Source organism: Penicillium paradoxum (genome assembly GCF_028828445.1).
Source record: "Penicillium paradoxum strain IBT 22861 chromosome Unknown utg000005l_segment0_segment0, whole genome shotgun sequence".
NCBI lineage: Eukaryota > Fungi > Ascomycota > Eurotiomycetes > Eurotiales > Aspergillaceae > Penicillium > Penicillium paradoxum.
In genome coordinates this window covers 4,169,372-4,181,682 of record NW_026643183.1, presented here as the reverse complement: position 1 = coordinate 4,181,682, position 12,311 = coordinate 4,169,372, and the positions used below count along the sequence as shown (strand labels likewise).

Sequence of the window (12,311 nt, the reverse complement as noted above, 5' to 3'; positions counted from 1 at the left end):
ACACTGGAGGGCTACCGAGACTGCTTCCCGATGCTTCGCCTTTGCCTCGGGGACGAGCTGACAACCTCATACCCCCTCCTTCATAAATATCCTGGATGCTCGTCGGTCATGGATCTGCTATGATTCACTATCTTTAAACATATTTATTATATATACCAGTTGATTGGGCCTGGTTTTTTCCTCCTGTTTTTGTCCTACACTCGTGCGCCGTATACACGTTGTATACACACCCCTCACCATGTTTGTGACACTCGAGACCGTTCCATTTCTGCTTCTCGGACTGGCCATCGCCTATTATGTGGTGCCGTACCTGCAAAAGTCGCACCTGCGGGACATTCCCTCTGCCGGGTATTCCGCCTTCACCCACTTTTGGCTTATGTTGCAATGCCGCCAAGGCCATAAGTTCCTTACAATCGATGAAGCTCACAAGAAGTACGGAAAGCTGGTGCGTATCTCGCCTACCCAGGTCTCTGTCGCCGACGATGCGGCTATTCAGAGCATTTACGGACATGGTAACGGTTTCTTGAAAGCGTATGTCATCCCTTTCCGCAGGAACACTGCGGCCCAGACTGATAATTTCCCAGCGACTTCTACGATGCCTTTGTCTCTATCCGCCGTGGATTATTCAACACCCGTGACCGTGCCGAGCACACGCGCAAGCGCAAGACTGTTTCTCACACCTTTAGCGCCAAGTCCATTGGCCAATTCGAGCAGTACATCCACGGTAACATCGAGGAGTTCGTGAAGCAGTGGAACAGATTATCCGATCTACAGGGTAACCCCAAGACCGGCTATGTCAGCCTCGATGCCCTCAACTGGTTCAACTACCTGGCCTTCGACATTATTGGTGATCTGGCTTTCGGTGCTCCCTTCGGTATGCTCGAGAAGGGCCAGGATATCGCCGAGATGCGCCTGGACCCCAAGGACCCTCCCAAGTATGTCGCAGCTGTCGAGGTTCTGAACCGTCGTGGCGAGGTCTCCGCCACTCTGGGCTGCATGCCATCTCTTATCCCCTTCGCCAAGTACATCCCCGACCGTTTCTTCAGCGAAGGCCTTCAAGCCGTCGAGAACCTTGCCGGTATCGCCATTGCCCGTGTTAACGAGCGTCTCAAGCCCGAGGTCATGGCCAACAACACCCGTGTGGATCTGCTTGCCCGCCTGATGGAAGGCAAGGACGGAAATGGCAACCAGCTTGAACGCGCCGAACTGACCGCCGAGGCCCTCACTCAATTGATCGCCGGCTCCGATACCACCTCCAACACCGCCTGTGCCATTCTATACTGGTGCATGATCACTTCCCACGTTCTCCCCACGCTTCGCAAGGCCCTCGACGCCGGCATTCCCAAGGACATCGATGTCCCCAGCCATGCCATGGTTAAGGATATCCCCTAGTAAGCCCCACATCACCCAATCAGAACCTCGCCAAGCTAACAACCCCCACCAGCCTCCAATGGGTCATCTGGGAAACCATGCGCATCCACAGCACCTCATCAATGGGTCTTCCCCGCGAGATCCCCGCCGGTACACCCCCGTCGTCATCAGCGGCCACACCTTCAAGGCCGGTGACGTGCTCTCCGTCCCCAGCTACACCATCCACCACTCCAAGGAAATCTGGGGTGCCGACGCCGACGAATTCGTGCCAGAGCGCTGGAGCCCCGAGCGCCTCAGCGCGCGCCAAAAGGCCGCCTTCATCCCCTTCAGCCACGGACCTCGCGCATGCGTCGGCCGCAACGTCGCAGAGATGGAACTGCTCGTCATTGTCGCCACCGTGTTCCGACTCTTCGAGTTCGAGATGCAACAGGACGGACCCATGGAGACCCGCGAGGGATTCCTCCGCAAGCCTCTGGGTCTGCAGGTTGGTATGCGCCGTCGTCGTGTTTGAGGAATCTTTTTTTAAGTTGGAATTTCTGGAGTGTGGATCTCTTGTGAGGGTTTCAATGAAACATGGATTGGACCTAGGGTGGAAAACTTGAAATGACATTGGGTCTCTCCATCTGCTGTCATGATTCGATGAGTTCGGTTGGGATTGTGCTTAACCTACTTGGGGTAAGTGGAAATCATGCCAGCCGCTGATGATTTTTCCTTTTCCTTTTGATTTGTTGGATTCACTTTGGGATATAGGCTGCCTGGGCCATTGAATGTAAGAAATCTGATGAGCTTGTATATATGTTATTCTATTTTTTTTTTACATTTACGTTTTTCTCTTTTCACATCTTCTCCATTGAGCATCGACAATTTCCAAGGTTGAATGGAAGAATGATTCAAGAAGTTAAAATACTTGAAATTGGTAACTGATAGCCGCGATGATAGGTCTTATAGCCCTTATGTACTTCATTAGGCACTGAATATGCCATGAGAGGACAGAGCCTGGGGGGGGGGGATATCAGATACAAAAGTTGAACGAGACAAAATCAATATTATTATGCTATCGTAGCTATTCATGGCCGACATTAACTCGACGGAAGCCCGTAGAAGCGCAGTATGCCTCGATTCGGACGGTAATCCCATCCCAGATGAGATTCAGTATGACACGACCCAATCTACCACTTGGCAGGACCGAAGGTCTCGCCCTCGGCAAGAGGCTGGCGAATGGCGCCATCGGTAACGTCCAGGGTCCCGGAGGCGATCTTGGTGCCCCACCACGAGGGGAAATCAGTGTCGGTCAGGTTAAGGGTCAAGAAGATCAGGATCGTGCACAGAGCAAGACCAACATCGAGACCGGCAGACAGGACGTAGTTGTACTGCATCCACCAACCGCGCCAGCGATCACGGATGTACTTGTTGAAGATGAATCCGACGATACCCCAGGTGAGATAGTTCAGGGGCGTGGCCGGGGGGATTAACCCGGAACCACCGAAGATAATGGGACCGTTGAGGTACTTGATGGGAGTCTTGGGGAAGCGACGGGCAAGGAACCAGAGAATGACAGGGAGGATGGCACCGGCGAGGAAGAACCACATCAGGGATGAGTATAGCTGACCGGGGGAGAACATGCGGGCGGGTCCGATGACACCCCAGATAACGGAGGCGTTGAAGAACACACGACCGTTGGGGCATGTGAAGTGGTCGGGCTGGAACTGGTCACATACGCCCTTGATTGCGCCCAAAGCCCAGTTCATGGTGGCGATCTGAACCAGCGAAGACCACAGACAAGCGACCATCTGGGCTGAGAAAGTCACACGCGGAGGAATCTTCATGTAGTGACCTGAGAGAAGGGATTAGTATAACAAGTCGACGAAAGAGCTAGGCCAGCAATAGGGCTCATGAAGGGACTCACCGATTTTCAAATCCTGGCAGAAGTACATTCCCTGGTACATGCTAATGTAACCATAAGTCTTGAACAACATCATGGCCATAGGACGACCGGGCTGCATGTATCCAATAATGAACTCCGTGATGACGTTGAGACCAATGTCAATATTGGTAGCAGCCTTGACAATGCCAATAGGAACGAACCAGACAATGGCGATGAGCAGGGAAATGATGAAAGACCACCAAGCCATATGTGTGGGCCAGCCCAAAACAACCCCGAATCCGATTGCGGTCATGACGACGGTCACAACACCATACCACCAAAGGGGAACTGTCTTGTAGTTGGCCATCAGGCGGCCGTGGACGTCTTCCTCTTCCTTTCCCACGCGACGGAACCGAGCCCAGATATCCTTGCCATTGTACAGAGCTGCGTGGACGAGGACAGAGATGACACTGGCAAATGATAGACCGTAAGCCAGCATGAAAGTCGTTGAAAGGAAGAGCGGAGAATAGCTCTCATATTTTGTGGCATCGAAGGTGTAGTCGGGAGTCAGAATCTTTGACACATTATAAACATGGGCAGTGTTATCATAACTGCTGGAGTCACTCATAGGCAGATATTGAGCGTAGAAAAGGTTGGAATAGTGAATAGCTGGGGTGACAATCCAGAAGAAGACGAACATGCCGATCAGAGTGTTCGAGATAGCGTACCACGGAGCAATCAGAGGGCTGAAATTGAATCCCGAGATTTGAGTCCAGTCGAATGTCATTGGAAGGAGCGAGAGGCCTGTAGCTCCACCGAAAAGCTGGTTGACGACGACGTTTTGTGGCTTGATCCAAGTGATCCAGGCAAAGATGCTCAGGAAAGGCGCAATATAACCAGGGAACCAGTACCAGGTAAAGGATCCGATCATAGCGTACAGGAACATTTGGTATTTGCCAATCCTCCACCCGGAGACCTTGGCAGGGTCTGGCCTGGTGCGATCGTGGAGTGCAGTGAAGAGGGAGGTATTGATCAGAGTCGAGGGCCAGATCATGGCGGCGGGCTGCACCAAGAAGCGGGTGAAAAAGCCTGCCATACCGAAGCCCAGCATCTGAGTCGAGATACACATGAGAATTTCGAAGCCCCAGCCGAAGTGCTGTCCGTAGAAGGCACGTTGAGCCAAGATAACATCCGTCGCGTAGGCGGCACCACCACCAAAGGTGGCGTTTGCCATGATGACTGAAATTGTATGCTCTTTCTTAGTGAATGTGCCCGGGTTGAGTTCCATCTCATAGCCGAAGATGCGGAATGTTTTTTTCGGCATGAACTTTTCCCAAGCCTTTCCCACGGGATAGGCGACAACCTGTGCAATGTACGACGGGATGATAATGTATGGCTGGCGCATGGAGAACAACATGTTGAGGGCTGAACCGATGGTCGCAAATAGCAATCCAATCACCCAGGCGCGAAAGGTATTGCAATTGCCACCCTCATCAACATTGGAGACAGCGGATCGAACTTCAGGGTAAGGAGAGTTGTCGAGGAGCTCTTGGGCAATGGCCTCCTGGGTCCGCTTGTCGGAGGTGTGTAGGGCCTCATCGAGTTCCTCGACAACATCCTCGGGCATATTAGGGTCCCAGTGGTGGTGGTCTTTGAGGTTGCGCAGCTGCTTCAGCGTCTCATCGGGTGCGGTCTCATCGACCATCGCACCCGAGGTGATGGCGATCGACTCATCCTTCTCCATGGTGAAAGATGCAGTGCACAGATATGGGTTTCACGAAGTAAGGAGCTGGGAAACGAAAAAAGAGCAAGCGATGGAGGGTTTCACATATGGTTTAAAGCTTGTTGTCGCGCACGAGGCCGTCGGAAGTCCGCCTTATCGACCGCAGGCAATATCGCAAGCTACTCCAGGCAGGGATGTAACCCACGAGCCGAAATAAAACCAACTTTTCACCAGCGAAGTTGATTCGTGGAAAGCAAAAAGTGGGTGATGGGAAGACAGGGGGTGAGGAGAAATGAGGAGGAAAGGCGACTTGAGTGGCTGGAAGCCCTCGAGACGCAAAGCGGCGAGAGTGCATATAGCACGACCACGGAGTGAGGGCTCTCATATTCCGATTTGGTCTGGTGTCTACAGCCCACGGACCACGGGCCACAGAGCACACAGGCATATACCTACGCATTATCTTGGATAATTGGTGGCGTTCCTTGGGTTACTTCCAAGCTTGGATCCTGTTATTCCAGCCGTACTCTGTAGTACTGTACTCTGTACACCGTACCTACCTACATACCATGGCTGACCGGGGGCCCGAGAAATTCAACAAAGAGACTCCGGGGTTGTGAGGACGGACGAAGTTCGCAGGGACAGATGATTCAGTTTAATCAGTAACAGAAAGGCAATCTTTAGCGACATCGATTGCCTCGGAGTTGAGCATCGAGGATCCCAAGAGAAGCAATCTCCTGAGAGCTTGTCGGTGATAAGCTGGCGCACGGAACACAAATATACTCCGTAAACCCGCCCTCGTCGACTTAGCGTCGCCACTAGGTGCGTAGCTAAAATAGTGATTGGCCCCTCTTCGGGGCTAATAACCGTTTTTGGAAAGAAGCGTATGCACATTGATATACAGCCAATGTGAAGCCGGTGCACGGGAATTTCACCCCCCTGTCGAACAAGAAAACACCCGGTAGCCTCTTATCTCTCCTGCGTTTAGGCGATCGCCGACACACTAATGAGAGGAAATGTTAGTCTCCATTGTGAGGCTAGATCCAACATTCGTTTGTAGCTGCTCAATTATAGTGCTTAGCTCATATAAGACAAGACAAGCAATGTGGAACAAGGGACCAGCCGGGTGTCTTGCACTGCAATGCGGGGTAAGCCTTAGGGGCTGTCTGGGCGTGCGCCAGGTCAATATGGCATCAACCGCAACCGAAAGGTCGTAGCAGCGTGAGTGGCAAATTGGGCATCTCGTGGCTAGTCGGTTAGCGTGTCTCAGGTCGGAAGCCCCGCGGAGTTGCCGGGGTGGTGATATGGGCGCTAGCAGTTGAAGTGGCCATTCGTCGAGACAAAGCGGAGAGACATCATGTGAACAGTGAGAGATTACAACGCACAAGGAATAATGCCAACTGGAGATTCCATTAGGTTATATGAAGACAGGGGGTCGCGAACATGTGGGTTGTGTCTTTTTGAAGGATGCAGTTCGAAGCGAACCCGACGTTGAAACTGATCCGGGGTACGGAGTACGGAGCACGGAGTACATAATGCAAAAAGATGTAACCAATGAGAACGATTGCTATTACAAAATAAAATGACTTGTGCTAAAATGGATCGCAGTGGAATTGCGGCAATCGCCGTTGATCTGGAGTCGAAACAGACAGCCTGTGAGACAGGATCCGAGGCTAAAAAGCTGCTTCTTTGTAGACCGCCCACGGAGTGTGGAACAAAGAATACCCGAGCATCAAACAGAGTAGTCAGTCTTCTTGGGGGGCTATAGCTTGCTTGTCGATTGATAATTCTCATATGCCATGCTTGCAGCGGATGAAATATGTAGTGTGAGTACTGCCAAGCCGCTCTTTTGTCGATTTGCATCCGCCGTACGGAGTAGATCTATAGATAATGCACTGTACTCCGTACTTCTTCTGACCTAAGCTTCTTAGCCCCGTTCCAACGTCTCTATGAGCCCTGTACTCCGTGGAGGGGCGTCTGCAGAATCCATGTCCCGCTCTGCAAGGCCATGCGCACAAATTGATCTGCAACATATAGATCCCAATGCCAAGAATGGTTGCTTGATCTAGCGGCTTGGTCTTCACCCGCCAGATCTTTGCCTTGGCATCTTGACGACGGCGGGGGGGGGGGGGGGGGGGGCGGTTCAAATTCTGTAGGCTTGCCGGAAATATACCCCATAGCTACGTTGGTGACATATCCGGCATATGAGAATCATTACTCGATGAGCAGCCACTGGAGAGCAGCTCGGGTCAAGAGGGAACCCCACGTCGATCAGAAGGTGGAAATATAGGTTTCAACTGTTCATCGGACTCGAGTTGACTTCGGGAATCATCAAGGTAGATTATTGGCCGACGAATCTGGAGGGAAAGAGAAGATTTCATCACTCAGCCATTCAAAGTTGGTGAAATAATCCTCATTTATCTGGAACTCTTCCTGTTGAGGGGCATTCGAGGTCGAGAGATACCCCTTGGAAGGCTCTCTAGTGGATTCAGTTCCCATGAAAGCACGCCCTGCCTCTACACCGGTAGACGATTTAGTTCTGGGGATACAGTCATTAGACTCCGTCCCTCGTATTCTAATGCGAGCTTTAGGATCAAACTCATCCCGCCACCACCAGACAGCATCGAGGATCTGGCTGAGGATTAAACGACTGCGAATTCGAAGTGCGGTATATTCCGAGCCGTCGGGCTTGCGGAACGCCTTGCTGCTATTCCAAAGCTGGTTCAACACAGTTATTGTTTTAGCCGCTGTATCGCTTCTGTCGGTAGACATTCGTTTGGCCAAATTAATGGCAGCGAAGAACGATGCACGAGCTCGACTTGTGTCCAGTCCAGTGGATGCAAAGTCGCTCTTGAGAATACGCAGCAGCGACATTGAAGCCAGGAGTAGACCGAAGCTGATTTGAACAGGTGCCATAAATAGGAAGCCTGAACGGTCTGCCAAGGCTTGAATGTAGTCTACCAAATTGCAGGCAGCGACGATCAGATGTGGAAGGCATCCACTGGAAACGATGGTTTGATGCTTGTAGAAATGAAAACTTTGAATCGCCATCCGGCAAAGGAGAAGATGATAGCTCTTATCATCTATAGAAACGATCACATCGTTAGTAAACATACTGCGCTTTTGAGAATGTAATACAAACCAACTACAGCCTGCAAAGCAATGTCATCCACCTCTCCTTCATACTTCCGCAGTAGAGCATCCAACACCAGTTCCTGATCAAGAGACATGGCACGCACTCCATTTTCCAGAACTGCTTCGCTACATTTGCCAAGGACCTCTTGGCATCTGAGCTTTTGAACCAGGTGTGGGGCAATCATATCGAATAGGACTTGGCGTTGTGTGACGTCCTGTGCCAAGCTCACCAGATTGCGGGGAGACTGTCCTTTGATCACACATGACCTGTCATGAATTAGCAGAGCTGATTTTCAATGCAAGATTCACCGAGGCAATGATAGGCACACGACACTGACTGTTGGTATACAAGAACACAATGGGCCCATAGTTCCGAGCGTCGGACCATATCTACTTCGGAAGGCGCCGGAATCTTCACTCTAGAAAATTCATGGCTAGACATTGGAATGTGAAAACCGTTTTGCATCGCTACGTGCAGAAGCATTCCACTCAGCGGAAATGTCACATCTGGACGGTTCTCTTTGGGGAAAGGCCAGGTCAACAGAAGCAACAAGCCCTGAATCGTGTGCCACGGTGCGCATGTCGACAGAACAGACACGAACGCCATTTCCGTGACTTCTTGGGCTAGCGCAGTCTGCAGAGTTGGGTTCCGGGGGTACGACCGACTGGAAACGCCGATGACGGCCCAAAACAGGAAAGGAGACTGTGTGTAATAGGTATTCGGTTTGGTTTGTGCGTCGAGGATTGGTAGAAACGAGGCATAATGATGGAAGAACCTATAAAATGTCAGCAATGCCCTGACAATGAGATCTAGGAAGACCTACAATCGGTATAGGTCATCAATTTCTTCGCCTGTGACAGTGACACTCTTGAGGGCCCGCGGCTTTGTGTCCTCACTACCTAGCATCATTGCCGCGTGTGACGAGTCCGTCAGTGGAAGTTGATATGCCGGATACGCCAGCGGTAAATTTTGCGGAACACCTGGATGAGAATCGGCCCCAAATATCGGTTGTACTAACGACTCCGCTGCCGCTGCTGGCACAGAAGCTGGTAGGGAATCGGGACTCAGTTGTTGCTGCGAGCTCAACAGTTGTTGGCGCCACTGCTTGTTCTCGTGTTCTAGTGCGATGTATCGGCTTTGGAGAAACGTAGGTAAGGACACCTTTTTTCTTGCTCAGTCTGGATCACTTACCGGCGCTTGTGTTCCCTCGTGAAGCTATCGTCTATCGTGCACTTGACATTGTGTTTGCGGCATCGGGTACACGGCTTAGTCTCGTCTCGCCAGACATCGCATCTAGCCTGCTGGCATTAAAACGAGGTTTCTAGACGACATAGATTTTTCAATACCTTCTGCTGGCGGCACATTGTGCATGCTTTCTTTCCTTTCTTTGGTAATCTGTGCATGTTCCAAATCTTAGTATGATTGTTTCTGATAGATCGATTCTCATACGTCTCCATTTCGGGCACTGAGCCAACACACTCCGGTTTAGAATTCAAACCAATAAGTAGAGCATAACCGGTGCCTGAGACCTTGTTCTTGTCTTCGATTTGTTTTTTCGACCTCGAAACAGGGGAAAGACAGAGTCGTAGCGCTGTATCCCGGTAACGGGATGGTGGCGGGTTTCTGATTGGTCCAAAGGGAAGGAGCGTTGGAGGCCTCCGCCAACATACTGCCGGAGAACCTCAGGCCAGAAGTCTGCATAAAGCCGATTATGTAATGCATCTTATGCACGTTCACGAGGCAGGAAGATATGAGAATGATGATTGGCTATTGCACTGCCTAAATCGGGCCAAAGTGATAGAGCTGTGAGCCAAAATGTGATCTCAATCTTACCGAATTGCTCCGTACTGACATCCATATTGACAATACGCTACCATCAGATACCAAGATGGGTCATGTACTCCGTACCTGGAACTCCAATACCGCTAGCAAGAGCGGTCGATTGTGCGCATTGATATGTTCTTCTAAGGTGAACCTTGGGGATTTAGAAGAAGTTCAAGCGAGCACTCGGACCAGGTGGTACTTGTTGTGACTTGGATTCATTTCCACAGAGTTCCTATTACTAGCAAGCTCACCAATCGACTCAACGAGGGCATGTTGGGTGATGACCAAAGTCCAAAGGGTCCGCATGCCATGTTATGCAACGTGGTACTCGGTAGATCTCGTGGTTGGATAACCGGTTGCCGCGGTTCGGCCGGAGCGCTCGATGGCAAGACAGGGTCCAAGTTATCTCGCCCAGGAATTTCATTCGTCAAATTGCCCTTCTGATGTTGTTTTCATGGTTGAATGTGGTGGCACTGACAGGGGCAATCGGTAGCGGGTTGACCATGGCGACTCAAAAACTAGCAATCTTCAAAACATGGCCATTCAACAAGTTTTGAGCTATCTGCTTTGCTTTGGAGGTTTCCAGATATTCTCGGACGGGTTGTACAAACTCGGCAAGACATTTGATTTATTTCAGACTCAGTTCCACGGAGTGATGATGATTTGGAAAGGTGTGGTAGGGGGTCTGCTTCTGCTGGTCGATGGCAAATTCAGGGTATGGCGCATTCCCCGCAAATTCTCTTGAATCGAAACGTCGAATTTTCTATTTCAGTCTGGAGATGTCAAACGCCCCCACCACTGACGAGGGGAGGCAAAGCATGTTGAACTGATATATCCTCACCGTGACATCACCGGTGCGAAAGCCGAAGTATATAGCACATAAGAGCGAAATCAGACGAGGGACAAAATAACGAAGCATGTTCTTTATTTGCGTATAGCCATGAGTTTTGATATCCCTACAGTTGCCGAGATTCAGCTTGCTGCCGAGAGCGGGCAGCGCATCACACAGGATGATGTGTCGGCCATTTCACAGGCTGAGAGCGCACTAACAGGGCGTGGACCTGCTCGTGGTGGACCAGCCGGTGAATATAGGATCTCCCTATTGCTAGTAGTGCATGGCTAATCAACTATAGCAACGGCCCAGAGTCTTTCGATGCGACAAATGAATTTTGAAAATAAGGTCGCTGAAGTATCGCGGAAACCATCAAGCGCGATCTCGCTGGAAGATGCTGATGAAATTCAAGCCACAGAGGTGAGGAAATTCCCTTGATTGTACTATAGGTCAAATCACTAACGAAAAGTCCCCATAGGGACGTGCGTTCAATCAACCGCCTGGGATCGGCTACATCACCGCACAGGTGCGGTCAATTGCTGACAATAACGAAGCCTTGGGGCTTACGGCTGTAGCTGACGTTCCTGCATTCGTCACCAAGGATGATTCGCGAGATGCACAACAGGCCGAAGCTCTAGTTTATGGCGGTCAGAACCCTCGCGGAGGCATGGCAGCCCAGATGCAGGTAAGTGGGTAATTTGAGCTTCGGTGGCGATGGTGGCTGATAGATGTTGCAGAGTGCTGCCGACAAGATCGACAATGCCCGGCGAGGCAGCTTTGGCACTTACTAGAAGATTATAGTACATAATGTAGCGATGCCAGATCAGTCATATTGAACACGCTTTATATCATTAAATCACAGAATACATCCAACCACCGCTTCAGGCATCCGTTCTCCGTAGTAATATACAAATAGCGAGGGAGATTTCTGTTGAGAACTACGAAGTGGGACTCAGAAAGGGAGGAGGGAGAGAGTTGTATTAGGAAGGAGACGAAGCTCCGGACTATCTAAGAAGGTGATGCCTGCACATCACGAGACCTCACGGAACCTCTAGTCTCAACAATTTCTGTGGCCCCATTTGAATCGACCAATCACCAGGCCTGGGCCCATGCTTAGAGCTGCGTTCTGGGGGCCAAATACTTTCCCCGCCCGCTATTCCTGGTTCCTGGTGTCTCGAATGCACAATGCCACAAAGTATACTCCGTAGACGAGCTCTATGAAGATCAAACCGATTCTTGGCATCAGATTACAAATGATAGCATGTCACGATCCCACCTTGTATGTATCGATAGTGATTGATCAGATCGCAGCGAGATAGCTCATTTTCTCGCTTCATCCCCTACTTATAGAAGGCGATCATCCAGAACCTTCATAGTATGTTGTACTCTGTATGGAGTGGGGGAGTCGTGATTGAACGTGCACTAGTGATCGACTACGAGCGTTGCAGCCGCCAGTACGGAGTAGACGGGCCGATGTATCATCCTTCGATGTTATTCATGACCTGACAAATCAGATCTCTTATCTTGCTGAGGTGTATTCATTCTTGGCATGTTTTCCACGCTT

General features: G+C 50.7%; 4 protein-coding genes across 4 annotated transcripts; 2 read left to right on the top strand and 2 right to left on the bottom strand.

Moving 5' to 3' along the window:
* Positions 1-238: 238 nt before the first annotated feature.
* N7457_006487 (cytochrome P450) lies at positions 239-1,882 on the top strand (the record flags this gene model as incomplete). The annotated part of the gene is made up of 3 exons (XM_057177531.1): positions 239-531; positions 585-1,374; positions 1,445-1,882. The coding sequence occupies 3 exons, from the start codon at positions 239-241 to the stop codon at positions 1,880-1,882; spliced, it is 1,521 nt and encodes a 506-aa protein (XP_057031833.1).
* Positions 1,883-2,540: 658 nt separating this feature from the next.
* Positions 2,541-4,979, bottom strand: optB (small oligopeptide transporter, OPT family; the record flags this gene model as incomplete). Its single annotated transcript, XM_057177530.1, has 2 exons — positions 2,541-3,205; positions 3,278-4,979. 2 exons carry the CDS (start codon positions 4,977-4,979, stop codon positions 2,541-2,543), a joined length of 2,367 nt encoding a protein of 788 aa, XP_057031832.1.
* Positions 4,980-7,286: 2,307 nt separating this feature from the next.
* On the bottom strand, positions 7,287-9,455 carry N7457_006485 (putative C6 transcription factor (Leu3); the record flags this gene model as incomplete). The annotated part of the gene is made up of 6 exons (XM_057177529.1): positions 7,287-8,038; positions 8,098-8,357; positions 8,429-8,866; positions 8,915-9,226; positions 9,283-9,389; positions 9,438-9,455. The coding sequence occupies 6 exons, from the start codon at positions 9,453-9,455 to the stop codon at positions 7,287-7,289; spliced, it is 1,887 nt and encodes a 628-aa protein (XP_057031831.1).
* Positions 9,456-10,855: 1,400 nt separating this feature from the next.
* On the top strand, positions 10,856-11,538 carry N7457_006484 (uncharacterized protein; the record flags this gene model as incomplete). Its single annotated transcript, XM_057177528.1, has 4 exons — positions 10,856-10,997; positions 11,049-11,167; positions 11,226-11,432; positions 11,485-11,538. The coding sequence occupies 4 exons, from the start codon at positions 10,856-10,858 to the stop codon at positions 11,536-11,538; spliced, it is 522 nt and encodes a 173-aa protein (XP_057031830.1).
* Positions 11,539-12,311: the final 773 nt, after the last annotated feature.